This window comes from Mobula hypostoma, chromosome 2 (genome assembly GCF_963921235.1).
Source record: "Mobula hypostoma chromosome 2, sMobHyp1.1, whole genome shotgun sequence".
Lineage (NCBI taxonomy): Eukaryota > Metazoa > Chordata > Chondrichthyes > Myliobatiformes > Myliobatidae > Mobula > Mobula hypostoma.
The window spans coordinates 113,719,033-113,746,500 of NC_086098.1; the positions used below are offsets into that span (position 1 = coordinate 113,719,033).

The 27,468-nt window shown below is 38.8% G+C and overlaps 1 protein-coding gene across 2 annotated transcripts in view; it reads left to right on the plus strand.

Annotated features, from left to right (window-relative positions):
- LOC134342376 (3',5'-cyclic-AMP phosphodiesterase 7B-like) overlaps positions 1 to 27,468 on the plus strand; it is a 173,070-nt gene that overhangs the window by 140,377 nt on the left and 5,225 nt on the right. For both annotated transcript variants that reach the window (XM_063040432.1, XM_063040433.1), the window contains exons 5-11: positions 2,178 to 2,241; positions 7,285 to 7,380; positions 10,264 to 10,364; positions 13,494 to 13,625; positions 14,939 to 15,030; positions 15,462 to 15,606; positions 23,093 to 23,189. In XM_063040432.1, coding sequence (XP_062896502.1) covers positions 2,178 to 2,241; positions 7,285 to 7,380; positions 10,264 to 10,364; positions 13,494 to 13,625; positions 14,939 to 15,030; positions 15,462 to 15,606; positions 23,093 to 23,189 — 727 coding nt within the window. The remainder of the gene's footprint in view (positions 1 to 2,177; positions 2,242 to 7,284; positions 7,381 to 10,263; positions 10,365 to 13,493; positions 13,626 to 14,938; positions 15,031 to 15,461; positions 15,607 to 23,092; positions 23,190 to 27,468) is intronic.

Genomic DNA, 27,468 nt, shown 5'->3' on the forward strand with positions numbered 1-27,468 from the left:
TCATGTACTGGGGATTTATCCACCTTAATGCCCTGTAGGGCTGCATGTATCTGCCCCCCAGCAGTAGGAATGTTCTCCATAACATCTCCACTGACTTCCCTTATCTCTGTCCTGTGGATCAAGACATGGGTGGCCTTGCTGATCACTAAGGGGACCTGCTCTCTTCTTATTCACCCTTTTACTCTTAATATAGCAATTGAACCTCTTGGGATTTTCCTTAAGCTTACTTGTGAAATCCATCTTGTACCCTGCCTTTGTGCTGTCCTGATTGCTCTGTTAAGAGCATTCTTTATCTTTCTATAGTCATTAAGGGATTCATTCAATCCCACGCCGCTAAACTCAACGTATGCTTTCTTCTTTTTCTTGACCAGAGCTTCAGTATCTATTGTCAGCGAAGATTCTCTAAACTTGTCAAGTTTACCCTTCATCCTTGCAGAAACATATGGCTTTTGACACACTATCACTCCTAAAAGCCTTTCATGCTGCTTGAACAGGTTACCTCTACCCTAGAAAACATCTCAACAGTCCAAGAAACTGAATCCTTACTCCCAGAACCAGCTCTTCAGACACAAATTTATCTGCCCTACTTTCCATTTCTGACCACGCTAGACCATGCTGGAAGTAATTTGGAGAGCACTGCCCTCAAGGTTCAGCCTCCTAACTCTAACTTCTTACCTAACTCCCTATACTCAGTCCCTTGTTCTGTGCTGTTTGGACTGACTGTTGAAACAACCTGTGGCTGTTCACTTTCCCCCTCGTGAAGTTTTTGCAGCCTTTCAGAGCACCTAGGAGGCAATACGCTATCCTGCCATCTCTTCTGGAGCCACAACCTCCTGTCTGTCAGCCTATCACTAGATACATGATCTCAGGACATGTACACAGCTACGTATGCATTCCCCCACAGATCAGTACAGCATAAGATCAAGCCCTTCAGCCCACAATGACTGTGCTATACATGATGCCAAATTAAAACAATTTTTTTCTGCCTGCACATGGTCCGTGCCCCTCTATTGCCTGTGTATTCATGCACCTATCTAAACATCATTATCTTATCTGCGCCCACTACTACCCCAGTAGTCCATTCCAAGTAATCTGGAGAGCACTGCCCTCGAGGTTCAGCCTCCTAACTCTAACTTCTTACCTAACTCCCTATACTCAGTCCCTTGTTCTGTGCTGTTTGGACTGACTGTTGAAACAACCTGTGGCTGTTCACTTTCCCCCTCGTGAAGTTTTTGCAGCCTTTCAGAGCACCTAGGCTGACAGAAATTTGCACACTCTTCTCTTGGAGGTAAAACATTAGTAGCTACCATTCAAAGCAGAATATCTCAGAAGTATTCAAAACAGCACTTTCCTGAAAAATTGCGTCAACCGTACAGCAGGCAAATGGGCCCTTTGACCCCAGCCGTTATCTATGCCAGCTTTTGTTCGCTGCTCAAGTCTCCTTCAGACTTTCTTCATCTGTGTACATCAGCATAACTGCTTGTTCCTTTCCCCTCATGTCTTTGCACAGCCTCACAAAATTTGTCCATAATATTCACTTCAATATTCTGTAGTACTGAGTTCCACATGTTCACCATGCTTTAGGCTTAAACAGTTACGAATTCCCTGTTGGATATGTTGGTCACTTTTTAATATTAATTAACATTCTAAAGGCCATGTGGCACAAGGTATTGTACAGTTAGGTACAGATACTTAGCTTTACAAATTTCACCTTTGTCAGCTCCCATGATCTGTTTGTTGTTCATTGATAGAGTGTAATTAGAGGTAGAGAAAGAATTGTGGACGGGGTGCGATTAAAGAGGTAAGTGGGAAGATGAGAGGTAAAATCATAAGAGGGGTTGATTGGTGAAAGAGATGTCTGGGCCCAGAGATTGTCAGTGAGAGAGGGAGGGATATGGGAGAGTCAGTCAGTAAGACCACTAATGAAAATTATTTCCATTTAACTATAATTTTATTGCAATTCTTTTTCCTTCTTTATGATGCTACTTGAAACTTATCTTTTGACTGAGTTTTCAAGCAGTGCTCAGAGATCTCCTAGTGATTGTGTCGAATAGTTTTTAAAATGTTCTTGGAGGTTCATAGGAGCATTATTGCTGTGTTAAGGATGGTACATGCATATGTCTATTATATCAGCATGTTTTTTTTTAATTTTTCTCCCTTTTTTTGATTCTTTGTAGCACATGTTATCAAAAGTTGGAATGTGGAACTTTGACATCTTTTTGTTTGACCGTCTGACTAATGGTAAGTTGAACTCTCAGTAAGCTGTTATGTGCAAGTGAGCAGTGTGTTTTGTCTGTCAAAGAGCACTTTCCCCTGGATAGATGTATTGCAATGTTCTATACGTGCTGTCTCCACGTTATAGGAAGCAACTTTAGCCACAAGATGTTCATCCTTATAAAGTGAAGGTGCCACATATCAAATGGACAAGCTCAGAGAGATGCAGAGAGCTAAATTAACACTGAACCATATAGAGAATTGATTTGAATCCAGCATATGCAGAATTTATTGTGTTTGCAATTTGTAACACAATTTTAAGTCTATAATAGAATGAAAAACATCTGTAGAAGTTGTATGTTTATATTCCACATGACCAGTGGTTCTCAACACACTTGGTTAACTTGTACCATATTTATTCTGTCCATATCCAATCTTCCATTTGTCTAATCTAATCTAATACTGCTGCAACCAGCAAATCAAAATAAATTCCACTTCCCTTTAACTCTCCAGTAATATTTTACTTGTCATACCTACCAATTTAAATACTTTATATTTAATCTTGTACTTGATCCCTCAGTTACTGATAACAGCTCATTTTTATTCAAAGTTCAAAGTACATTTATTATTGAAGTATGTATTCATTACAAAACCTTGAGATCTGTCTCCTAACAGGCAGACATGAAACAAAGAAACCCAACATAACTCCAATATAAAAACAATACCAACCAATGTGCAGAAGGAAAAAAACACATCGTGTCCACAAAAAAAAATCCATAAAAAACACCATTGAACACCCAATATGCAGAGAGGGGGTGGAAAAAACACCTCATGCAAACAGATAGCATTCTGAACTGAAGTCTGCAAAGAGTCCCTCAGCCTATAGTTTAGAGTCTCATAGTTTAGCATGGAGCAGCGATCTGACCCAGCCCATCCCTCACCTTGGTCCCCGACATCCTGGCCTTTTCAGTCTGGCCTGGCACCTAAATCAACATCCAAACATCAGGTTTAATTGCCTTGGTACACTCTGGGCCCTGGACCCCACTGCCTCGATTCGGCCTGTAACAGATCTTTCTGATTGGTCACAATGCACAAGTCTCTGCCCAAACATTGAGTTCCGTTGAATCTGTTTGCTCTGGTGCCTGAACCTCAGCATGGCACATAAAACAATCAAACCTCGGGTCTTCTTCACTCTCGGCCACAGGCCTGCAGTCTCACCTCGACTGGGTTCTACCATATTGAATTGCCTTTAAGTCCAAAAGGAAGTTACAGACTTACTTGCAATGATTGCAATTAATTTATCTCTAATTAATCATAATTCTAAACATTTTTCATATCATCACACACAAAATGCTGGAAGAACTCAGCAAGTTAGGCAGCATAGATGGAGGAAAATAAAAATCTGATGTTTTGGGCCGAGACCCTTCATTAGCAGCATTTTCCATGTACACTGCACAAGGTTTCCAGCATCTGTAGAATCTTTTGTTTCTCTTATAATATCATTTCCTATTTCTGGTGTAATGGGAGAAATGTCTCTATTGTATTTCTTCATATCAGCAGGCTCTGATTGAATCTGTAACCAAGGTCTGGTTGCTTGCTATAAAATGAAGCCAGATCTGTCCCTCTGAGGTTTCCCAAAATAAATAGTGAAAAAGCTCTGACTGAAACATTATGGCACTAGGTACCATACAACAATGGTCAGTATCTCAAAATCTGGAAAGTGATTCAGGGACATCAGTGTAAATTCCACCACAATACAGGTTTCCCCCGCCATCCGAAGGTAGAGCGTTCCTATGAAACGGGTCGTAAGCTGGAATGTCGTAAAGTGAAGAAGCAATTACCTTTTATTTACATGGGAAATTTTTGAGCGTTCACAGACCCAAAAATAACCTACCAAATCATGCCAAATAACACATAAAAGCTAAAATAACAGTAACATATAGTAAAAGCAGGAATGATATGATAAATACACAGCCTATATAAAGCAGAAATACTTTTCTACAATCATTGCTGCACTGTTCTCCGTAGCGAAAATCTCACGCAAGAGCTCTCGGCAGAAGCACGGCACATGCACTCCTGGCAGAGGCACTCTCTCCAGTAACCTTTAAGCTATGAAGCTGCCAAATCATACCAAATAACACATAAAAATACACAGCCTAGATAAAGTAGAAATAATGTATGTACAGTGTAGTATCACTTACCGGAATCGGGAAGACAGCGCTGAGCACACTGATGATGGTTTGTTAGGCTGAGTCATCAGAGGTTGGGGTGGTGCAGTGGTTCCCACCCTCCAGGCCGCCGACCCATACCGATCTGCAAAGCATGCAGGGTTACAGCGGTAGTCGGGATGCACCCAACACATCTTTAAGAAAAAAGCTGAAATAAACAAGCTAATTAATTAGGTGCCGCCCGGCATGTAAACGTTGGCCCAGATCGGAGGCAATTTCCGATTGCGTCGCCTCTGATCTGGGCCGACATTTACATGCCGGGCAGCACCTAATTAATTAGCTTGTTTATTTCGGCTTAATTCTTAAATATCTGCTGGGTGTGTCCCAGCTACCGCTGCATTCTCCGCGGCAATGTATCGGTCCGCAGCCCGGGGGTTGGGGTGGTGGGACACTAGGCTGTCATCTCATCGTCATCTGTTTCCATCAGGGCAGGCAGGTCATCTTCTTCTATGTCTGTCTGCCTCGATGTCGAAGGTCGAGGTTCGTCATGTGCTGTGGCTGATGTGGAAGGCTTGAAAAACAACAGTATGCTTGATTGCTTAGCCTCGTGCATTTTTCTATCATACAGTTCTTTGTAAGCACTCAAACCATCTTGTAAATATGCCCTAAACCTACGTACCCTTTCAAAATTAAAGTCGTACTTTTCTGCAATCATTGTTGTCAATTGCAGCGAAAATCTCACACGGTTGCTTCATCAAAGTTGCTGGTGAACGCAGCAGGCCAGGCAGCATCTCTAGGAAGAGGTACAGTCGACGTTTCAGGCCGAGACCTTTCATCAGGACTCAAACGTTCACCAGCAACTTTGATGTGTGTTGCTTGAATTTCCAGCATCTGCAGAATTCCTGTTGTTCACAGTTGCTTCATTTTCAGTTCCTGGACGACTTCACTTTTGGTCCGTTCACTACTGCATTCAGTTTCGATTGTTATCCTTTCCTCTTCCAATTGCATCAGCTCTTCATCTATCAGTTCTTGGTCATGGGATGCCAAAACCTCTTCAACACATCTTCGTCAACTTCCACAAGCCAAGCTCACTTTGTCTTTACTTCGTTCACCACAATCGAAACGCTTAATTATGTCTAGTTTTACGCTTAAGTGAAACACCCTTACGAGCTCTTTTAGGCTTTTCCACACCTTAGAACTCATCTTGCTAACGGCTGCTCACAGGCACGTGTTTAAGCAGTGCAGGCTAGAATATAGTTCCGGCGGAGAAGCTTGGCTGCTCGGGGCGTGTACTGCCTTTTTTCGCACGCAGCTTTTTCCGCACGCTGCCTTTTTTCATAACAGTGAAAACACCTTCTGTTAGCAAAAACAGGGAACTAATGTAGGTCTTTCGTAACAGCGAGGTTTCGTAAAGCGAAAGTTCGAAAAGCGGGGGGACACCTGTAGCTGAAAATTTGAAGTGCATATAATTTAACAGGTTTATGATTGAAAACTAATATTAGTTTTTAAAAAAAAGGATCTAGTGCTATCCCATCAGGCTTCCCGCCGGGTACAGATGTTGATTTTGACCAATGTTTCAAAGAAAAAATCTGCCACCTTCATCAGAAATGATGCCCGAGCATGTCTAGTCTGGTGGTATTTATACCCCTGTCGTCCGTCCCTCCTGATTGGTTAGTCCTCATCCAATCAGGTTTCCGCTGTATCACCTTGTTTATGTTCAAGTTAAAGTTCTTACTTAGAGCAAGATCTTTGACTTTGTTAAAATTCTTTTTTTCTAGTTTTATTTCAATGGCTTCCTTCACCAGGCAGTCCCAAAAGCCATTGGTGTGGCACAGTAGTTTTGCGCTGCCGAAGTGAATCCTATGGCCATTGTGAAATCAGAGTTCTGCTATCATCAATTTCTCAAGATAACCGAAAGATACACCTCCTTGATGTGGAAGGATCAGCGGTGGCAGAACATTGTGGCAGAGTTTGCCTTTGAGACATCGGTTAAAATCAATAACTGTACCTGGCTGGAAGCCCGAGAAGAGTTTATTCATTAGTAATGCTACCTCGAATATCATAAAATACATCTGGCTCTCTAATTTTCTTTAGGAACTCTGACTTACGTGTTACTCTAAACCCTGTAGTTGATTCTTAACTGCCCTATGGAATAAATGATCTGGAAAGCTGTATAGTTCAGAGATGAGCTATAGGATGAGATAGACATACTTTGAATGAGGAGGTTTGTTTTAAGTCTTAGTGACAGAGCCATGTCATGTCTTCCGTTGCCAGTTCCAATGAAAGGTCTTTAACCTAAAACATTAATTCTGTTTTTTCTTTCCTCTGATGCTGCCTGAGCTGCTGAGTGTTTCCAGCATTTTCTGTTTATATTTCAGGAACAGGAAGAATGCCTGTTCATTACTCTTTTTTTTATATATAACATTAACCGAGCATACTATATTAGCATAAACATTTAGAATTGCCTGCTACAACACTGGGGGGAAAGGTATTGTTATCTGCTTTAGAGAGGTTATTTATATGGAGCAGGAGAGATGTTATTAAACTGCAAAATTATGATTTTTTCAGACAATTTAATTTTCTTCCAGACAATTTTAGATTCTTCTCTTTACGCTTTCAACAAAATCAAAACATCACCTGAAATTGTTTTTCAGAATAATATAAATATCCAATAGCATAACTCATTGGTGCTTTTATTCCTGCCTACATTTCATTATTTGTTAATTTATTTGTGGTGATATTACTTTGTGTGTGAGTTGTATGTACTGGGTTGTGTACCTTGTTCTGGAGGAATGTCTTTCCATTTGGCGGTATACATGTATACAGTTGAATGACAATAAACTTGAACTTGCACCATACTGTTATTGCCAGTTAATTGCTAATTTGCTTTTCTTTGTTTTAGGGAATAGTCTCGTCACTTTGTTGTGTCACTTGTTTAATCTTCATGGTCTCATTCAGCACTTTCAATTGGATATGGTAAAACTGCACAGATTTTTAGGTAAGCCAACAAGAAAGCACAGTATTAATATTTCTAAATGTTATTGCATTGGAATGAATATTGTTGAAGAACACATGATTGTTGGGATCACTGCAACACAGTAGACAATGAGCTTCGTACCTGGTCTGAGGTCTTGATCTTCAAATACTACTTTCCTCAATTGACTAAAAGTCTGTGAGGGGACATTGAAGATATTGGTGATCTTCATCATCATCCATCTCTGCTTTGCCAAGAACTTGCTATCAAGTTTTGGAACTCAGTATTATTGGAGACAGTGTGTGTCATGGGGGAAGATTGAATACAGTGTTGTGGTAATGATGCAGTCTTATTTGACAGATCTCATCACTGAGATTACCTCTGTGTTGGTAGCATGGTTTCCATGCTGTTGGGGAAGGTGTGATAGATGGAGTCAGAGTAGTCCAGGAAAAGAATCAATTAAGTGTTCAACCCTTGAAGAAATGCAATGTTCTCACTGACTCCCAAAAATCCCTGACCCATGAGAACTCCAAGTGGAGAAGTAAAATTTAGGTTAGTATTGAGATCTTGAGGTCATCATCAGGATTACACACAAGTCCTGCTTAAGTGGCAGAGGAGAGTATCACCTTTGGCCTCATCTGTGGAAGAGTTTGTAGCTCCCCCAGTGGACCTGTTAGTCAGCTCAGGATCCGCAAAACCAAAGTGAAAACAAATCACTAATCTCAAGGGGCAGCCCAAGAAGATTTTTACTGAATAACTGCTAATGTAATTTTTTGAAGAAATAGCATCTCACAAAAGTAATGCTTTATTCCAGGATACAAGATATCAAGAAATTGGTAGTATTGTACAACAGTAAAGGTGATTAAGGTTATAATGGGATATTGATCAACTAGAAAAATGACAAGATAAAATACAACTCCGATGAGTGGAAAGTGAATACATTTAGGGCAGTTAAACTAGGCCAGGCTGAATAATGCTGCCTCAGAGAATATTGTTAAACAGAGAGAGCTGGTCATACAGGTTCCCTGAAAATGATAAAATAGATGGACAAGGTAGTGAAGATGGCATATGCCATGCCTTATTCAGCAATGGCATTGAGTATAAGAGCTGGAACGTCACATTACAGCTATACAAAGCTCTGGTTAGATTATACTTGTGCAGTTGTAGTTGCCTAGTTACAGGAAGGCTGTAATTTAGCCAGAGGGAGCAGAAAAGATTCACATGGATGTTATAAAGAGAAACATGATAGGTTAAGACTTTTTTTTCCTGGCATTAAGGAGGCTGAGGAAATACCTTACAGAGGTATATAAAATCATGAGGGGCACAATTGTCACAGGGATAGATTGTCACAGTCTCTTTCCGAGAGTCTAAAACTAGAGGGCACAGGTTTAAGTTGAGAGGCAAGAGATTTAAAGGGGGTTTTCCCATGCAAAAGGTGGTGGGTATACAGACTGAGCTGCCAGATGAGGTGGTAGAAGCAACATTTAAAAGACATTTGAACAGGTGAATGGGATGGAAGGGTTTAGAGGGATATAGACCAAATGTAGTCAAGTAGGACGAGCTAAGGTAGGCACCTTGGTTAGCGAGGACAAGTTGAGCTGAAGGCTCTGTTTCAGTGGAGTGTAAGTGATTCTGTGGGTCTAAAATACAACATCAGTGCCTCTTCCATAATGGCTGAATAAGTTATCGAGTTCAAATAGCACTATTTGGAAATGTTGCTTTTGAGTTTTGGGAGGTGCTACAAAAAAGATGATTCTTATCAGAGCTCAGATGTGGTCCATATTAAACAATATTACAAGATCACCTTGGATGAAGTTGACAAACTTGTACAATATAACCAACCTAACTAATCTCATTGGTCTGCATGTGGTTTATTACCTGTCTGTTTATATGCCTTTTAATTGTAAAAAATGATCATACCTGGAAGATCGTTAATGAACTGTTTGAAGCTCACAACAAGACTTTGGTCTCTCAGTGTTCTTATAGACAGAATAGAGTGTAAAATAAATTGACAAATGTTATTTCTGCATTTTTACAACTGCAAATACTACAAAAACACACACTTGTGGAGGATCTCCAGTGTTTGTGAGTGTTTGGGTTCAAAAAGCAGTGTTTTTTATTTGTCACTGATAGATGGCGAGAAATAAGCAGCAAGACAATTCAGAGCTGTTTTGCTCATTGTGGTTTCAAGCATTCAGGCTCAGAGATACTGGAAATCGCCAGGAATGAAAATGAAATTATAGGACTACTTCAATAAATTAGGAAATATGAAGAATTTGATGGTATCAGCAATCATCTTGAATGTTACAGTTAATCAGAAGAAAATGCCCATGCACACTGGATGAATTCCTTCGTTGATAACTATTAGAAACTAAGACCCAGTTTTATATTGTTGTAGTACTATCGGTAGTGTTCTGATTTGTTCAGTATTTCTTTTAAATACCTAATTTCTTACTCAGTTAAATGGTCGTTTGTCTTTTTCTTTACACCTTAACTATTTAACTATTTTAGTTGCTTAATTGGGCCAAAATGTGCTGTCCCGAAATGCCCCAGTTAACTGGAATCCACTGAATTGAATCATTGTCCTCAGTTGCATTACCTCAGATGAGTACATATGGTGGGCCACTTTCTGTCTTGGACAGCAAGATTTTGGGGAGTCTTCTCCTGTACTTTTAGCTGTCTTTCAATGAAATTAGTCGTAGCATGAGCAGTTGGCAGGAGACTGGAGAAAGTTCACCCTCAGTTTAAGTGAGTTTACATTTCTTATGAAATAATATGCGTTATGCGTATGACATATATTCAGTTAAACCTGTTGCAAACAAACACTTGTGAAAGTTGTGCAGTTGCTTCAAATTTTTCTTGGTAGCTTTGTGACAAATATGTACATGTTTATTTTTCTTCTATCAGTTATGATTCAAGAGGATTACCACAGCCAGAATCCTTATCACAATGCAGTCCATGCTGCTGATGTGACTCAGGCAATGCATTGCTACCTGAAAGAACCAAAGGTATAAATAAATATTCTCTAAAACTTCTTTTGTTTGTAATCAATATTTTTTGCCAAAAAAATTGCAATGTAACACAAGCTTGGAAACAAAGTAATTTTCTCATCAGTGTTAAGTAGCATGGGGACAACCTGCCAGGTCTTTCCTCTATGAGAAGTGCACTATATTTGCAGACATTGGTAAAGGGGGAGGATTAACTTAAGCCTTAAAATTGCTAGCACTAAGTATCCTGCTGATACTCACCATGCAAACTTAACATTTAAGGAATGACTAAATTGGCTTCATTTTCCCTACAGTTGTGGTTTGTATTAACAGTATAGCTCAGCTGATGGGTTTCTCAAACTGAAGTGAACTGTTTTTGTGCCCTTTTATGTGTCAAAGGACAGTTAGTGACTGAAATCCAAAATGAAAAATATTTCATGAGAATTTATGTAATAAAACTTAGTTTGCCCATCTTAAAATGCTGTCCAAGTACTTCATTGTAAAATGATGTAATTTTACTGACTTCAGCATTGGAAGTTTTATCTCATGAAATGTAAAGCAAAGGAAACCATTATAATAAATTCAGTACAATTTGAACACACTGCTAAAATTAACTTACATTTTCAAGATATTTTACTTATAATATTTACTTTGATTGTTAGAATAAGATATTAAGATATGCACCTATAATGACATGTTAGTTCATGTTAATTTTTACTTGATTATAACCGATTTGTATCAAAGCAAATGATGAAAATCACTTGTTTACATTCCCTGTTCCCACACAGCAGGAAGAATGTAGCAATAAAAAAGAATGTAAGACAAATTCATTAAGATGTTGCCTGGAATGGAGGGTTGTAGTTCTGAGGAAAGACTGAAGAGGCTATGTTTATTCTCACTGGAAGATACGAGGCTAGCTTCAAAATTCAAAGAAAATTTATTTTCGGAGTACATACAGTATATGTTGCCATATACTATGAGATTCATTTTCTTGTAGACATCAATCGGGAAAAATTCAATAGAATTTATGAAAACTACATATAAACAGACAAAGACGGACAACCAACGTACAAAAGAAATACTGTGCAAATAAATACAATACATAAAGGTTTATAAAATTATGAGAGGCATAGATTGGATAGATTGTCTTTTTCCCAGGGTAGGGAAGTGTAGAACTAAAAGGAACAACAGACAATGTGATGGAAGAACTCAGTAGGTTGAGCAGCATCTTTGAATTGTTGATATTTCAAGTCGAAACCCTTCTTCAGGCCCAGAGTCACTCCAGCTAAGAATATAAATAAGTTAATGATCAGCTTAATAGCTGAAACTTCTATCCAGAATTTCCCACAATCATGTGGCTTCATTTAAATGTGCCTGGATGTGGTTGCTGGTTAAGATTGCATGCTCTCATGTACTTTGGTTTACAGTCTAAATAACTTAAATTGCGCATAATCACAGGATTAGATCACTTGGGCAACTGGGGAGAGACAGACACATAATAAGGACTCATTAGGCTAACATATTCATATTGTGTTGAATCTATACTCATTCGAGGTATCCTATGGTATCTGAAAAAAATCAAGCCCAGAAAGATTAAGTTATACAAGTGTTTATTGATTAAATTTCTGAACTAAAGCTTGTCTTTCATCTTTTTCATAAAACAGTTCAAAAGAACTCTTCACACTTTAATTACCCTTTTCCATCAAACAATTTTATCTTTAAATTAGGTAAATTCAAGGACAGTATCAGGTGACAGATAAACCGCAAAAGCTAAAAATCAGAAATAAAATCAAATTACTACACACCGTCCGTCAGCACCTGAAAAGAGAGTAGATAGGTTCTGGGTGTTAGTCATGTAGCACGGAAACAGGCCCTTTAGCCCACTGAGCCTGTGCCGTCCATCAATTTATACGAATCCTTCACTAATCCCATTCCCATTAATTACCCCAGATTCTACCACTCCCAAACACATTAGGTTAATTTTACAGCGGCTGATTAACCTACCGACATCTTTGAGATGTGGAGGGAAACTGAAGTACCCAGAGGAAACCCACGGGCCGTAGGGGGAATGTACAAGCTCCACACAGATAACACTGAAGTTCAGGATTGAGGCGGGGTTCCTGCAGTCGTTAGGTGTCAGCTCCGCCAGTTGCACTGCCCTGTCATTAGATCTGACAGATGTTTTTCACCTAACAAAGTATAGATCTCTACACACTTTCATCACTTTCTGTTTGAGAATTAATGTCCCTAGATATATGTAACAGATGCATTTTGCATTTGTGGGAATAGATACAGGTAGGGGTCTCGGATGGGTAAATCTGAAACACTGGTGCATAAACCATATGCTTAGCTGAGGAACTAATGATTTTTTTCAATATTTTTTATTACAAATTGAGACAGTCAGTAACAAATTGATGTGATTTCCTCACAGTTTGCTATTTGAATTTCATTTTCCTAAAAAAAATCCTCTGATATAAAGACAGTGATTTCTTTTAATCGTTGGCTGCAGCCTGTTAAAAAATGAATTTAAATGAAGAAGTCTACCAACTCCTAGCCTAACTCCCTCCCTATTGTGCACCATCTTTCAACCAAATCTGTGGTTAACCACACAATTAACTAAGAACATGTTTCTGCATTAGCAAAATCTGCTAGGGTTCTGAATGTTACCATTATCAATGGATTTTAATGTGATGGTACAGAAGAGAATATAGCATTGAGAGATATTATATAATCACTACATAGTCATTGAAAAGCAGCATTTTACCCAAGTTTGCTGTGCCATCCTCTCAGCCCAGCAGAAACCACAAATTCCTCTATGTGTAAGACTAATACACGAAAAGCTGCAGATCAGGCAGCATCCACAAAGGGGAATAAACAGTCAACATTTCGGGCTGAGACCCTCTGATCCTGACAAAGGATCTAGGCCCAAACTGTTGACTATTTATTCCCCTCCATAGATGTTGTAGACTTGCTGAGTTCTTCCAGCCATTTGTGTGTCGTATTAGATTTCCAGCGTCTGCAGAATCTCTTGTGTCTATGTGTAAGTGTGATTTTATTCTTGTATCTTTTATAACATGACACTTATCAGCATTAAAAGGATTACAAATACTGTATATTATAATTTTCCTTTGTATTTTACATGCATTAAAGCTTGCCCGGTTTTTGACACCACTTGATATCATGCTTGGCTTGATGGCAGCTGCAGCCCACGATGTTGATCATCCAGGAGTCAACCAGCCTTTTTTAATTAAAACCAAGCATCATTTAGCCAGTCTATATCAGGTGAAAATTAAAACCTATTATATTTTGGCCAGTTAAACTGTAGTGGTTACAAATGATAATTGTCAATAATAGCACAAGTGTGAGATATTCTTTCTTAATGCTTAAATTACTGTATCAGCAGTTTTTACTGTTGTGATTGTTTAATATTGTAGTGATCATGGTTAGATTATTAATGATTTAAAGACTTTATGATTGATAAGTATACAAACATTTAAGTTGAAGAGAAATAAATATGAACTGGCACGTGCCAGTTCATGAAAGGTAGTGTTTACATTATTTGCTCGGTGAGTAACATTCATTTATTAAGTTCCTACATGAAAGATTACTTCAGAAATAAGGATGTGGAATTGGAATAATACATTGACAAAGAAAATTGGTTAAAGTTCAGAAAAAAAGGAATTGAAATAAATTAGTAATTTTCAGATTGGTGACTTGTTATCAGCAGGATATCACAATAAAACATATTAGAATAAGGATTTAGACCAGTGAGTTAGAGGGATATCTCCTTCCACTTGGGTGGCTTTGAGACCTTGCTGGCATAAGGTGGTCACTTCAGCATTACAGTTCAGCATTCATATTTTGGCAACAAAGAGAAAAATTGCATCAAAAATTACAGGTGCCTAGGAATCCCACTCAATCCCATTCTGGTATACAGACAGCATTGCTGAAATGACTGACTGAAGCTATAAGCTAATTGTAAGTTACTGAGGCTAAATAGAAGGGGAATGATTTACTTTCATGGCCTACTGCACGGCAAAGCAGTCTTAAGAGACAAGAGTAGAAATAGTCCATATGGGGACTTATGTAGTACCAAGCCCAGATGTAATTCTACACTTTTGAAAGGCAGAAGGGCTACTTTAATGGATCAGAGATGACACAAAAGAAATGTGTGTCACACGTGGTCAGAGGCCATCAGTAGTTGTCACACTGCAAGTAGCCTATCCTCAGTACTCAACATCCTTTAACTTTACCATGGAACAAGTGCTGCGCTTAAAATATAACAAATATTAACTTGCCCTTTAAAATCATCATATTTCATTCCTGAAATAGCTTGTTGCGTAATTAATTGCCACTATCATTTGGGCCACGTGAAGGAAGATGAATCTTTTTTAAGCTATAATGTATATTAGAACAAAGTTATTGCCAGCATTGTTTCTTTTCATATGCCCACTTGTTGGCTGAAGAAGAATGTAGTGGTCTCTCCTACTCTCCCTCTTAAGATCTATAACTGATCTTATAGACCTTGTATCACTCAGCAGGCTTTCATGGAAATAAAGAATGGATTTCATTTCTTTTAATTGCTCTCTTTAAAGAACATCTCTGTACTGGAGAATCACCACTGGAGATCTACTGTGGGAATGCTCCGAGAATCAGGGCTGCTGGCTCACCTGCCTGCAGAAACAATGTGAGTTAAGCTTATCTGTAATAATTTGACAGTCTCTACTAAAACATTGTCTAATGTTTAAGTTACATTTAATTCATATGCAGAGAGTGAACCAAATATTCTATTGCTGTTTGAATTCATGATGGTAAAATGTGACATAGAGGCCACACTGGAAACAAGATAGTAGGATACAAATATAGCATTTGTTTTGGTTCAATGGCAAGTTATATGAGAATGGACAATTATCAGTAAAGACAGAGGAACTCTCAATACATTGTTGGTCAAGTGCACCTATGGTAAAAATGTAATTAACTGAAGTCACCGGAGCTATCCGTCCAATTGCACTTCTTTGTAGGGAAGCACTGGCTTTCTAAGGCACCTCCTCATCACACACACAATCAACAATCATAGTGTCCTCAATTTTGAGACGATCACATCTATTTTTGTTACAGACAAGACATTGAACAACAGTTAGGATCTCTCATTCTGGCCACAGATATTAGCCGACAAAATGAATTTCTTAGAAGAATGAAAGCTCATTCGGACAACAGAGATTTATCATTGGAGGATGCAGATCATAAGCACTTCATATTGCAGGTAGGTTCAAATTTAATTGTCTTTCAACCATACATGAATACTCATGAATACAGCCAAACCAAACAGTGTTTCTCCAGGGTCAAGGTGCCAGATACAGTACCAACAGTCATACACAGTCCAAGGCACATATAGCACATATAAGATAGCAGTAGACATACAGTCACACAAAAAAATCCCTGAGTGTCATATCCTGTAGATTGATGGTGCCCGAATTTTGGCAGCAAGAACAAGCCCACACCAGTCTGCAGATTATTTTGTGTTTGCAGTATTCTACATTACCAATGTCCAACAGGGTCCTGCAATCACAATTTTAAAAAAAAAGTCCAAGGCAGTCACTCGCACCACCAGGATCTTGGTGATTGTAGTGATGACTTTCAGCAGACTGAAAAGCTTGAGCATGTAGATACTAAAAAAGAGGATGTGCTGGAGCTTTTGGAAAGCATCAAGTTGGATAAGTTGCCAGGATGGAATGAGATGTACCCCAGGCTACTGTGGGAGGCGAGGGAAAAGATTGTTGAGCCTCTGGCGATGATCTCTGCATTATCGATGGGGACAGGAGAGGTTCGGGAGGATTGGAGGGTTGCGAATGTTGTTCCTTTATTCAAGAAAGGGAGTAGAGATAGCCCAGGAAATTATAGACCAGTGAGTCTTACCTCAGTGGTTGGTAAGTTGATGGAGAAGATCCTGAGAGGCAGGATTTATGGACATTTGGAGAGGTATAACATGATTAGGGATAGTCAGCATGGCTTTGTCAAAGGCAGGTTGTGCCTTACGAGCCTGATTGAGTTTTTTGAGGATGAGACTAAACACATTGATGAAGGAAGAGCAGTAGATGTAGTGTATATGGATTTTAGCAAGGCATTTGATAAGATACCCCATGCAAGGCTTATTGAGAAAGTAAGGAGGCATGGGATCCAAGGGGACATTGCTTTGTGGATCCAGAACTAGCTTGCCCACAGAAGGCAAAGAGTGGTTGTAGATGGGTCATATTCTGCATGGAGGTCGGTGACCAGTGGTGTGCCTCAGGGATCTGTTCTGGGACCCTTACTCTTCGTGATTTTTATAAATGACCTGGATGAGAAAGTGGAAGGATGGGTTAGTAAGTTTGCTGATGACACAAAGGTTGGAGGTGTTGTGGATAGTGTGGAGGGCTGTCAGAGGTTATAGCAGGATGTCGTTAGGATGCAAAACTGGGCTGAGAAGTGGCAGATGGAGTTCAACCCAGCTAAGTGTGAAGTGGTTCATTTTGGTAGGTCAAATATGATGGCAGAGTATAGTATTAATGGTAAGACTGTTGGCAGTGTGGACAATCAGAGGGATCTTGGGGTCCAAGTCCATAGGACGCTCAAAGCAGCTGCGCAGGTTGACTCTGTGGTTAAGAAAGCGTACGGTGTATTGGCCTTCATCAATCATGGAATTGTATTTAGGAGCCGAGAGGTAATGTTGCAGCTGTATGGGACCCTGGTCAGACCCCACTTGGAGTATTGTGCTCAGTTCTGGTCATCTCATTACAGGAAGGATGTGAAAACCATAGAAAGAGTGCAGAGGAGATTTACAAGGATGTTGCCTGGATTGGGGAGCATGCCTTATGAGAATAGGTTGAGTGAACTCGGCCTTTTCTCCTTGGAGCGACAGAGGAGAGGTGACCTGATAGTGGTGTATAAGGTGATGAGAGGCATTGATCGTGTGGATAGTCAGAGGATCTTTTCCCAGGGCTGAAATGGTTGCCACAAGAGGACACAGGTTTAAGGTGCTGGGGAGTAGGTACAGAGGAGTTGTCAGGGGTAAGTTTTTTACTCAGAGAGTGGTGAGTACGTGGAATGGGCTGTCAGCAACGGTGGTGGAGGCGGATACGATAGGGTCTTTTAAGAGACAGATAGGTACATGGAGCTTAGTAAAATAGAGGGCTATAGGTAAGCCTAGTCATTTCTAAGGTAGGGACATGCTCGGCACAACTTTGTGGGCTGAAGGGCTGTACTGTGCTGTAGGTTTTCTATGTTCTATGTTTGCACACCTTCCTGTAGCAGGCGTCAACACGGTCTGCACCAAGTCCAGCTCCGTGGCTACCGAGCAACTCACTGATAGGGTAGACTTGCAGTACTTGATGTTCTTGATAACCAGCAGTGTCTTGCAATAGCAAATAAGAGGTAAAGGATGAACAACTACAACTTTGATTGGGCCCAGAGTGGCCACTGCAGCCAAGCATGCCTGCATCTTAGTCGAGCTGGCAAAGTCATAATAAATTAGCGAGCCTAAAATCTCCATAAAGGAGTTTTACTCAGAACTGTGTGGACTTTCATGCATAAGATTACAGGAATTCTGTATTTCTGTGGGCTGTGAAGTTAGCTTGGGTTTGACCAGACACAATACAGCTGTCCATTCTTTTGAGAGCACTGCGGTGGGCAGCAAATATAAGCTCATTTTCTTTATTTAGTTCATGGAGTTGGTTCAAAAATATTTAATTGTTTCATAATACTTTTAAGTGTTTCATTTCAACTTTTTAAATTTTCAGTATGTTTAATTTTTTTTTTAGTTTTAATTATTTACATGGACTGATTTGTGACTGTCCAAGATATTCAATCAAAGCTATTCCATGGACAGGGCTCGCTAGGTCCTAACTCAGCAGCAATTCACAACCTTTGACTTGTTATTCTGATTTTAATAGGCAGGTGACCAATAAATTTGGACAACGCACCAGTCAGTGGAAGGTCCAGACCATTATTCCTTAAGCATGTGAATATGTGTAAAGGATGACTGCCTTTTATTTGCACTGCACTAAAGCTATTACACTCTGATGGTCTCTTAAGTATTAAACCTGTCTTGACTCATTTTTTTGTTTGAATTGCAAACTTACACTTTGCCTCACCTGCCCCAAAACACTTAAATGTAATTTAAAAATTTATAAAAATACACTTTTACTTGAAATATTTCTAATTGAGTATGCTGAGCATACAAATTCCATTCAGTAAAATTTTATTTCCTCCAGTAAATCAGGATTACAGCATATTGTGGTAATGCTACTTGGCTTTGGAGAGGAACAACTGGGTTATTGTCTGTATTTGAGGTCTCTCCTTGCAAAACATTATGTTGCTATGTGAATGGGCTTCCAAATGTCCTATCAAAGATGTTAATTTTTTAAATGATGTTCTCAGGCTAGGCTAATTACTGTTCAAGGACCTGAATATTGGAATTCAGTAGCATTCAAAATCTATTTTTTTTAAATTATTAAACAATTAAAAATTTTTAAGGCGAACACAAAAAAATTCAAAAATGTAAATGACTAGATACCTACCTCCCCAACAACCACACCTCTCCATTAAACAGCTGTGTTCACACTTTCCACAAATTCCAGACTGCAATTTTAGCAGGTAACTTCAGAAACATAAATGAGTCCAGTCAGTTTATGTTGCTGTTATAGTCCAGAGTTGGAACTTACAGTATACTTGGAAAGCATTGGTTGAGTGCAGCAGCAAATTTGGGACTTCCACAGTGATACTGAGCATTCTAACGTTCGGATCCCTTTAGCAGTGCAAGCTCACATTACAGTACTTAGCTAGTTCCAGTCCCTTAAGTTGATTTAAAGTGAGGAATTGAAGAATAGATGGGGAAATGTGAGAGCCTATGCCCACCGGTCACCACAATTCTTGAACACAGTAGGTTGTAGAGTATAGAACTTTAATTGTTGAAAGATGCCTGCCTAAATGTGGAACCTGATAATGACAGATGCCAATCATTTTTGACAGATTCTTCACATGCTGGCTGGCAGAACACAGTCTATGGCTATTTTTCTGGAGATCTAGAAATAAAAACTCGACTCTAATATAGCAGTTATTATTATTAGATTTAGTGACCAAAGATTCAATAGAGCAGATAAAGCAGTGTTCATTATGCTTAAGTTGTATGTCATAATTTTATTAAAGATAATGTTGACTGGGTAAAATACATTTACGGAAAGCTAAGAGAGATGGAGGTTTAGCATTACCTAACTTTAGATTCTATTATTGGGCAATCAATATTCGACATATGAAATTTTGGTTACTTGACCAGGATATACTATCCATTCCTAAATGGGTAGCATTGGAATTACAATCTGTTCAGGGCTATACATTTGGCTCTATTTTAGGTTCCTCTCTTCCTTTTGATTTGAAATGCCTTAAACAGGTATCTAACCCGATAGTTAAATATACCTTACGTATTTGGTTCCAATTCAGAAAATTTTTTGATCTTAACCAATTTGGGCTAGCGATTCCTATTTTAGGTAACATTTTTTCCTCCCTCTTTTACGGATCGTGCTTTTCAAATTTGGAAGACTAAGGGTATTTCACGGTTTTTGGATTTATTTTTAGATGGTTCCCTTATGTCTTTTGAACAATTATCTAATAAATATAATTTATCAAGAATACATTTTTTTAGATATCTACAAGTTAGAAATTTCCTAAGTACTATACTTTCTTCTTTTCCAATGCTTCCTCCTACATACATTTTAGATACTATAATTAACCTTAATCCATGTCAGAAAGGTACATCGGCTATGATTTATAATATTATTATGAAACTTAGGAAAGCTCCATTTGATAAGATTAGGGTAGATTGGGAACAGGAATTAGGGTCTATTATTTCCGTGGATGATTGGGGGCAGATTTTACAATTAGTCAATACTTCCTCTATCTGTGCTAAACATTCCCTAATTCAATTTAAAGTTGTTCATAGAGCACATATGTCCAAAGATAAATTAGCTCGCTTTTATTCTCATATTAATCCTTTTTGTGATAGATGTCCAGGGCAGATAGCCTCTTTAACTCATATGTTTTGGTCTTGTCCTACTTTGGAAACTTTTTGGAGAGACATTTTTAATATTATCTCAAAGGTATTGAATATAGATATCCTCCTCACCCTATTACCGCTATCTTTGGACTACCTAAAATTTCCAGTAATCTTTCTCTTTCAGCCCGTAGAATGATTGCATTTTTTACTTTAATGGCGAAAAGATGTATCTTACAACATTGGAAAGAGCTTAATGCTCCAACCACCTTTTTTTGGTTTTCTCAGACGATATTATGCTTGAATTTGGAGAAAATTAGAAGCAATCTTTATGATTCCTCACTTAAATTTGAACAGACCTGGAGATCTTTTGTTCAATATTTTCATTTAATATAATTTTTTTTCTTCTCTTTTTTGCTCCATATTTATATACCCTTCTTGTTTTTTTTTTACTGTTTTTAATGGAGGTCGGGTTTGAGGACGTGATTTTAAGTTCTTTAACTCTATTTGGTTCCAAGTTAGCCCATTGCTTTGCTTTGCTTTTAGTTTAGTTGCACGGTGGGTTTTTTTTGGGGTTTTTTTTCCTTTTCTCTATTGATATATATATATATATATATATAAAAATCAGTATACTATTATGTTACCTTAGTATGTTATGTTTAAATTACATTGTTTGTATCACTTTCTTTTCTGTATTAATAACTCCTGTAATTTTATTATATTCTAACAGTGTATTAGTGCCTATATGGCTTACCCTTTTGTATACTTATTCAATAAAAAGATTTAAAAAGAAAGAAAGAAAGATAATGTCACTAGTGAACAGCAATCTGGTCTATGACATCCAGCCCAAAGTGCCCTTCCACATGGTGCTTCTTTTCCCATGGGTCCCCCAACTTACAGCTGTGGAACTTAAAATATATCACATCAATTAATCAGTAAATGTGTACTTTTGTTTAAACCCTTGTTTCTGGTTATAATATTTGATAACAATGTATCAAATCACTGTACCTCAGATTCTTCCATATGAAAACATTAATCATATTAGTTTTCTTGACTATTTTATTGTCTGCCTTAAATTTCTATGAATAAATACCATTATTGACAGTCTCTTGGAATTGTTAGCTCTTATTTTCTAATTAAAGGTTATTCCATGCAGTTAACTATTTCAGACATCTGGTGTATTTGCAAGAACTGGGTATCAGTGATAAATTGCAATTTAGTATTCCCTGTTCCTTTCTTGTCTGCAGAATGTTAGTTCTGGAGACTATAGAAAGGAACAACAAGTATCTCCCCCCTCAAGATATTGAAAATGGAGATTACCTCCGTCAGTTTGTTCGGATTAACAACATCTCCTCTGCAAGCTCCATCAGCACAGGTGCCTCACATGGTTGTGCATTTAGCCCCCTGCTCTACTCTCTTTACACCTATGACTGAGTGGCTAAGCATAGCTCCAGTGCCACATTCAAGATTGCTGAAGACATCACTGTTGTGGGCCAGATCAAAGGTGGTGAATCAGCATGCAGGAGAAAGATTGAAAATCTGGCTAAGCAGAGTCATAACAACAACCTCTCACTCAGTGTCAGCAAAATCAAGGAACTGATTAAAGACTTCAGGAGAGAGAAACCAGAGGTCCATCAGCAAGTCCTCATCAGAGGTGGAGAGCGTTAGCAATTTTAAATTCCTGGGTGTTCCTATTTCAGAGGGCCCAGCACATAAGTGCAATTGCAAAGAAAGTGGGTCAGCACTTCTACTTCCTTAGGAGTCTGCAGAGATTCGGCATGACATCTAAAACTTCTATAGATATGTAGTGGAGAGTGTATTGACTGGCTTCATCATAGCCTGCTATGGAAACACCAATGCCTTTGAATGGAAAGTCCTACCATTGAACACATCTACCATAGGAAACGCTGTCATAGGAAAGCAGCATCCGTCATCATAAATCCCCACCACCCAGGTCGTGCTTACTTCTTGCTGCTGTCGTCAGGTACAGGAGCCTCGGTTCTTGCATCACCAGGTTTAGGAACAGTTACTACACCTCAACCATCAGGCTGTTGATTAAAAGGGGATAACTACACTCACGCCCCATAATTGAGATGTACCCACAAACTATCATCTCAGTTTTAAAGATTCTTTATCTCATGTTCTCATTATTTATCGCTATTTATATTTGCATTTGCACAGTTTGTTGTCTTCTGCATTCTGAATGATCTTTCATTGATCCTGTTATAATTACTATTCTATAGATTTGCTGACGAACACAAATCACAGGATTGTATATCGTGACATATATGTACTTTGATAGTAAAATTTACTTTGAACTTTGACTGATATGAGAGTAAAGAGAATAAAGAAATGTCATATATTAAAAAAAGATTAACTGAAATGGAGAGGATCAGCTCATCATGTCCTCTCTATATCTTGTTGCCTGAAATTGATATTCTATTCAGTTTTACTGAGCTACTGCAAAGGTCAAGTAAAAATTATGATTTCTTTAGCATGGCTTTCTATGTAAGTTTCATAGTGCAGACACATTATGCAATATTCAGACCAGATTTTAATTGAATGTATAATTTCTGAAATTTACAGGAAGTATTTTGTCTTGAGTCTAGGTAACTGGCAGTTTTCAAGAACTTCTATATCATTCAATAATAAGTTGTTTTCAAAATTAATCTTAAAATTGGTATTTGCTTAGGTAATTTTTCTGTGTTTTTGGATTGTTATTCAGATAGCACTAAAGTGTGCAGATATCTGTAATCCTTGTCGGGTCTGGGATATGAGCAGGCAATGGAGTGAGAAAGTCTGTGAGGAATTTTACCGACAAGGTTAGTGGGACTCGTGCGCTATGATGGAAACGTGACTTACAGTGTATATTCATGGTTTTCTCAAGGCTACAGAATCCAGAAATTCGGAAAATTTTACAATGGGAATGAAGGAGTGAGTCCTTCAGCTTGATTATTTCAAAATTCTGGATTTGTATAACTTTGAAAAAATATGTGCATTACTAATTTTCCAAAAATATTAAATTATCAGCAAGCCACGCTTTTATTCCTCAGTTTATTTTCTGTACTAAATTAAATAGATCAGTCTTTGATGCATATGAGAATGGTGTTTTAAAATCTCTATTTGAGAGTAAAAGAACATTGAGATGTTGATCTCTGATTTGAGGTTCTCTTACTACTGGTAAATCATTTCATGAATGGCATTGTAAAATCTTTTCTACCTGTGTAGGCAGGGGCGTATCTACAGAAAATAGCGCCTATGGCAAGCACTGAAATTGTGCCCCTGTCCAAACATCTGACACCCATCTTTTAGATAACTTTACCATAATATCAGCTCAAAAATACAAGTCAAGCTCATTATTCTTTTAATTAACAAGTTATGGCACGACATGAAAATTATAACTGCATCTTCCTTGCTTTCACTGAGGCAAATTGGTCTATGATGTGATCAAAGTCAGTTTTTTCAGTTTCTTCTCTTTCTACACTCAGCAGAGCAAGATCACAAGAGTCTGCCTTGACCCATGGAGGCTCTCAAATATGGAAGAATTAGTTTTAACTTGCTGAATGCTCTCTCACAGCTGGTGATGGAAACTGCGATGGTTAGCATTATCTGAATAGCAATGTGAAGATTGGGGAAGATGCTCTCATCTCCATACCGAACAATAAATTCAAGAAGCTCTTCAGGTCTTGATATTTTCATGTTGACCTGCCTTGATAGCAACATTCTGCAATCCAAAATTTCTTCATCTAGCTGCTGTCCATCAACATCAGAGCTGTACAATTTGCCCAAATTTTCACACTTCTTTAGGTTGTTACTGTCAGCGCCATAACACAGTTGCTCGACATCGAGAAGGAACCCAAACTTGGCGTCAGTGTCGTGCAAACGAGTGAATCTTCCGTCCATTTCTCTGCGAAGGTGGTCGAGTGTTCCCTTCATGACTCTTTCCATTTCCTCCTTAGCTGTTAACCCAGCGTCTCTCGAGTTCTCATCAGCCATTCGTTTCTTTTATCTCTGACATCTTTCAACTTCAATATTCCATTCTTGACAGAGACCGACTCCTTGGAGTGACTCACTGACCAACACTTCTCTTTCATCATAAAAATTATCTCAGAGGGCTTTCAAATCCAGGGCAACATCATAGAAGTTCATGCTAGGATCCTGCAGCCTCTTTTGAATACGGTCAATGCGAATGAGTACTTTGTTCCAAAATCCTAGCAAAATCAGAAAATCGTAACTCAACATGTGGTTGTACAGCTGCCTTGCGTCACTTCTTGTTTCACTGGTCTTGTTTTCATTGTCTATCATGATCTGGAGAACTTGAAGTATCTCCTCAAGGTACTTGTTGATGGGCTTCACTGCATCTGTCCTTGCACTCCACCTGGTTTCAGACTCTGACTTAACAACCACAAGCACGGCGTTTTTGAGCTTCTCCCAGCACTGTGTTGAATGAGGGGAAAACACGTGGAGAGCTTCGATGGTTCCAAAAAACATGACCATCATTGTATCCTGCTTGGCTGCATGTACGCCCACCAAGTTGGGTGAGTGATTGTCGCAATTCACAAACACTGCCGGGTTGTTTTTCTCACTTATTATTTAATGAACACCACTTCTGTGTCCAGCCATCATGGCAGCATTGTCATAGCACTGTGACTGACAATCTTGTAGCTCCATTTCATCCTTCTCTAGCTGTTTCACGATGTCTTCAACCAAGCTCTCAGCATCCTTCCAGCTTATCTGGATAAAGCCAAGGAAGGACTCTCTAACACAGACTGTTTTCAGCTCAAAATCAACTTCCACATACCTCACTACTTCTGACATCTGCTCACGGTGTGCCTGATCAGGAGTCGAGTCAATCATGAGATCATAGTACTTGGCTTTACGAATGCTTCTCAGTAAACTCTGTTGAACAGTGGATGCCATCATGTGGATGAATTCATTCTGGACAGCCGGTGAAAGATGAGACGTGGATCCAGAATGACTTTCCAAATGAGTGAGGTTTTTCTTTTATGACAGGGTCAAAGATGGCCAGTAGTTTCAGTAAGCCAAGGAAACTTCCCACATTGGAGTCATCATCTAGCTGAAGTGACTCCGTGTCCTTGCAAAGTCAGGTTCTGAGTCACAAGGGATTTTATGCAGTGAAGAATTCTCGTCAAGATATCACGCCACTTCTGCTTTTCCTTCTCAATCTGTGACTGAAATACTGCATCAATAACTCCTCTGTTTCCAGCTAAATTTCTTTCCATTTCTTTCCACTTTGTGAAGTATTCCTGATGATTTTTGGCATTTTCATGAACACTCATCCTTTCAGGTGCTTTCCACTGGTTGAATCCACTTTCCTGCTCCAATCAGGATTGATGGTCTGACCGGGAATAGAGAAGACAACAGATACAAATGCAGACTTTTTAGAAGGGGAATAGACCAGCCATGAGCATGTCACTTCCTCACCACGACCATTTCCCAATTTCCTCTTGAACCAAGTTTTGTTCATCAAGTGGTTATTTGTTGGTAGGAAAGGCCCCTCACTGTTCTGGAAGTACTTTGAGCCCAGTTTTATTATTTCTGTTCTCAGTGCGTCAGGCAGAATTGCTTTTCCAGTATCCTTGTTGAACTTTAGAAGTCCAATGTCATGCTGTTCAATCACTTCTGGTGTGATAGTTTGAGGCTGTTTGACACCATCCAGTTCACTAGGTTCAATGTCGTCAGGTTCAATCTTGTCAGGTAAAATCTCGTCAATAAACTCAACATCACCACCACCACCATCGTCTTCCCCTCCTGTCATGTCCACGTTCTCTGTGGCAGCCTCACTCTTAATCTCGTCATACTCGGATTTATCTGGCTTGACTTCTTCCTCGGCTTGTGACGCATTTGTACTCGATCCACCTTCGAATTCTAACAAACTTGTAGCAGGTGCAGGCGACTCCATGGAACGTGTCGAACTACTTGTTCCGGCCTTTTCAAAGAAGGGCATGAAGAACTTGCTCGACTTCTTGGCTTCCTCCACCTCCAACTTTCATCTCTTCCATCCTTCAGCCCCACTTTCCTCCTCCTTCGTGAAGAAACGTTTCATGGTCTTCTTACACAATGCTCTGAAATAAGGCCATCCTAGTGCTTCTCACCCATAATAATCAAAGACAGATCGTACATCTGAAGAAAATTCTTTTTTGACTATTCGAGAATGGCTTGTCTGACTTTAGTAGAAACTGCTCAGTGGCTCCCCCTTCAAGTGGCGCCCAGGGCACACGCCATACCTGCCATACCTTAGATATGCCACTGTGTGTAGGATAACTGAATCCCAAAAATCTGACCTGACTAATAAATAAGTGATTGCTAGCATTACCTTATGTCAAGAGAATGTTGATTAGACCATTGCATTTATTCCTTGTTCTCTTCATTCAGCTGATTTTGTACCTAACTCTCAACAATAATCTGCTAGAGGAGCTCATCTAGCAGGCAGCGTCTGTGGAGGGAAACAGGCAGTCGATGTTTCAGATCGGGATCCTTCAGTCATAATGGCTGTCATGAATTCCTGATTCTTTGTTCTCAAATAAAAAAAAGCATACTTGTACATAATGCTACCAGTAAACTATATGTACCAAAACAAAATGGATAATCAGAGTTCTGTATTTGGTTGGCTAGCTTAGAAAGTCTGTTTAAATTTGTTTCCTTTTATTTACTTTACAAAAAACGTCATTAATACTTAGTTAAGTATGCTTAATTATAGATTGAAAACAATCCACTGTATAGCTAAATGAAATTCAAGAAGTTTGATAATGTTATATTTTACTGAAAATGATTTTATTGCATGTTTGGTCTTAAAATCACTCACCATTTGATATGTAATCTGACAGATAAATTACCCATCTTCCATCTTTTAATTGTACCCCGCCCTACATGATCAAAATATATTCCCAGTGGTCATTTCCAGATTCCTTCAAAAAAAACTATTCACATCAGGTTAGAATTCAGTCGTAAGAATTTTTAATCACATGAAAATATGGGCTGTATGGGAAATCAATACCACTTTTGTTCAGAGTCTTAAAGAAATGGTATTTTTCCATGTTATGCTTCATGTATGCAATAAATGGTCATTCTCACTCACAC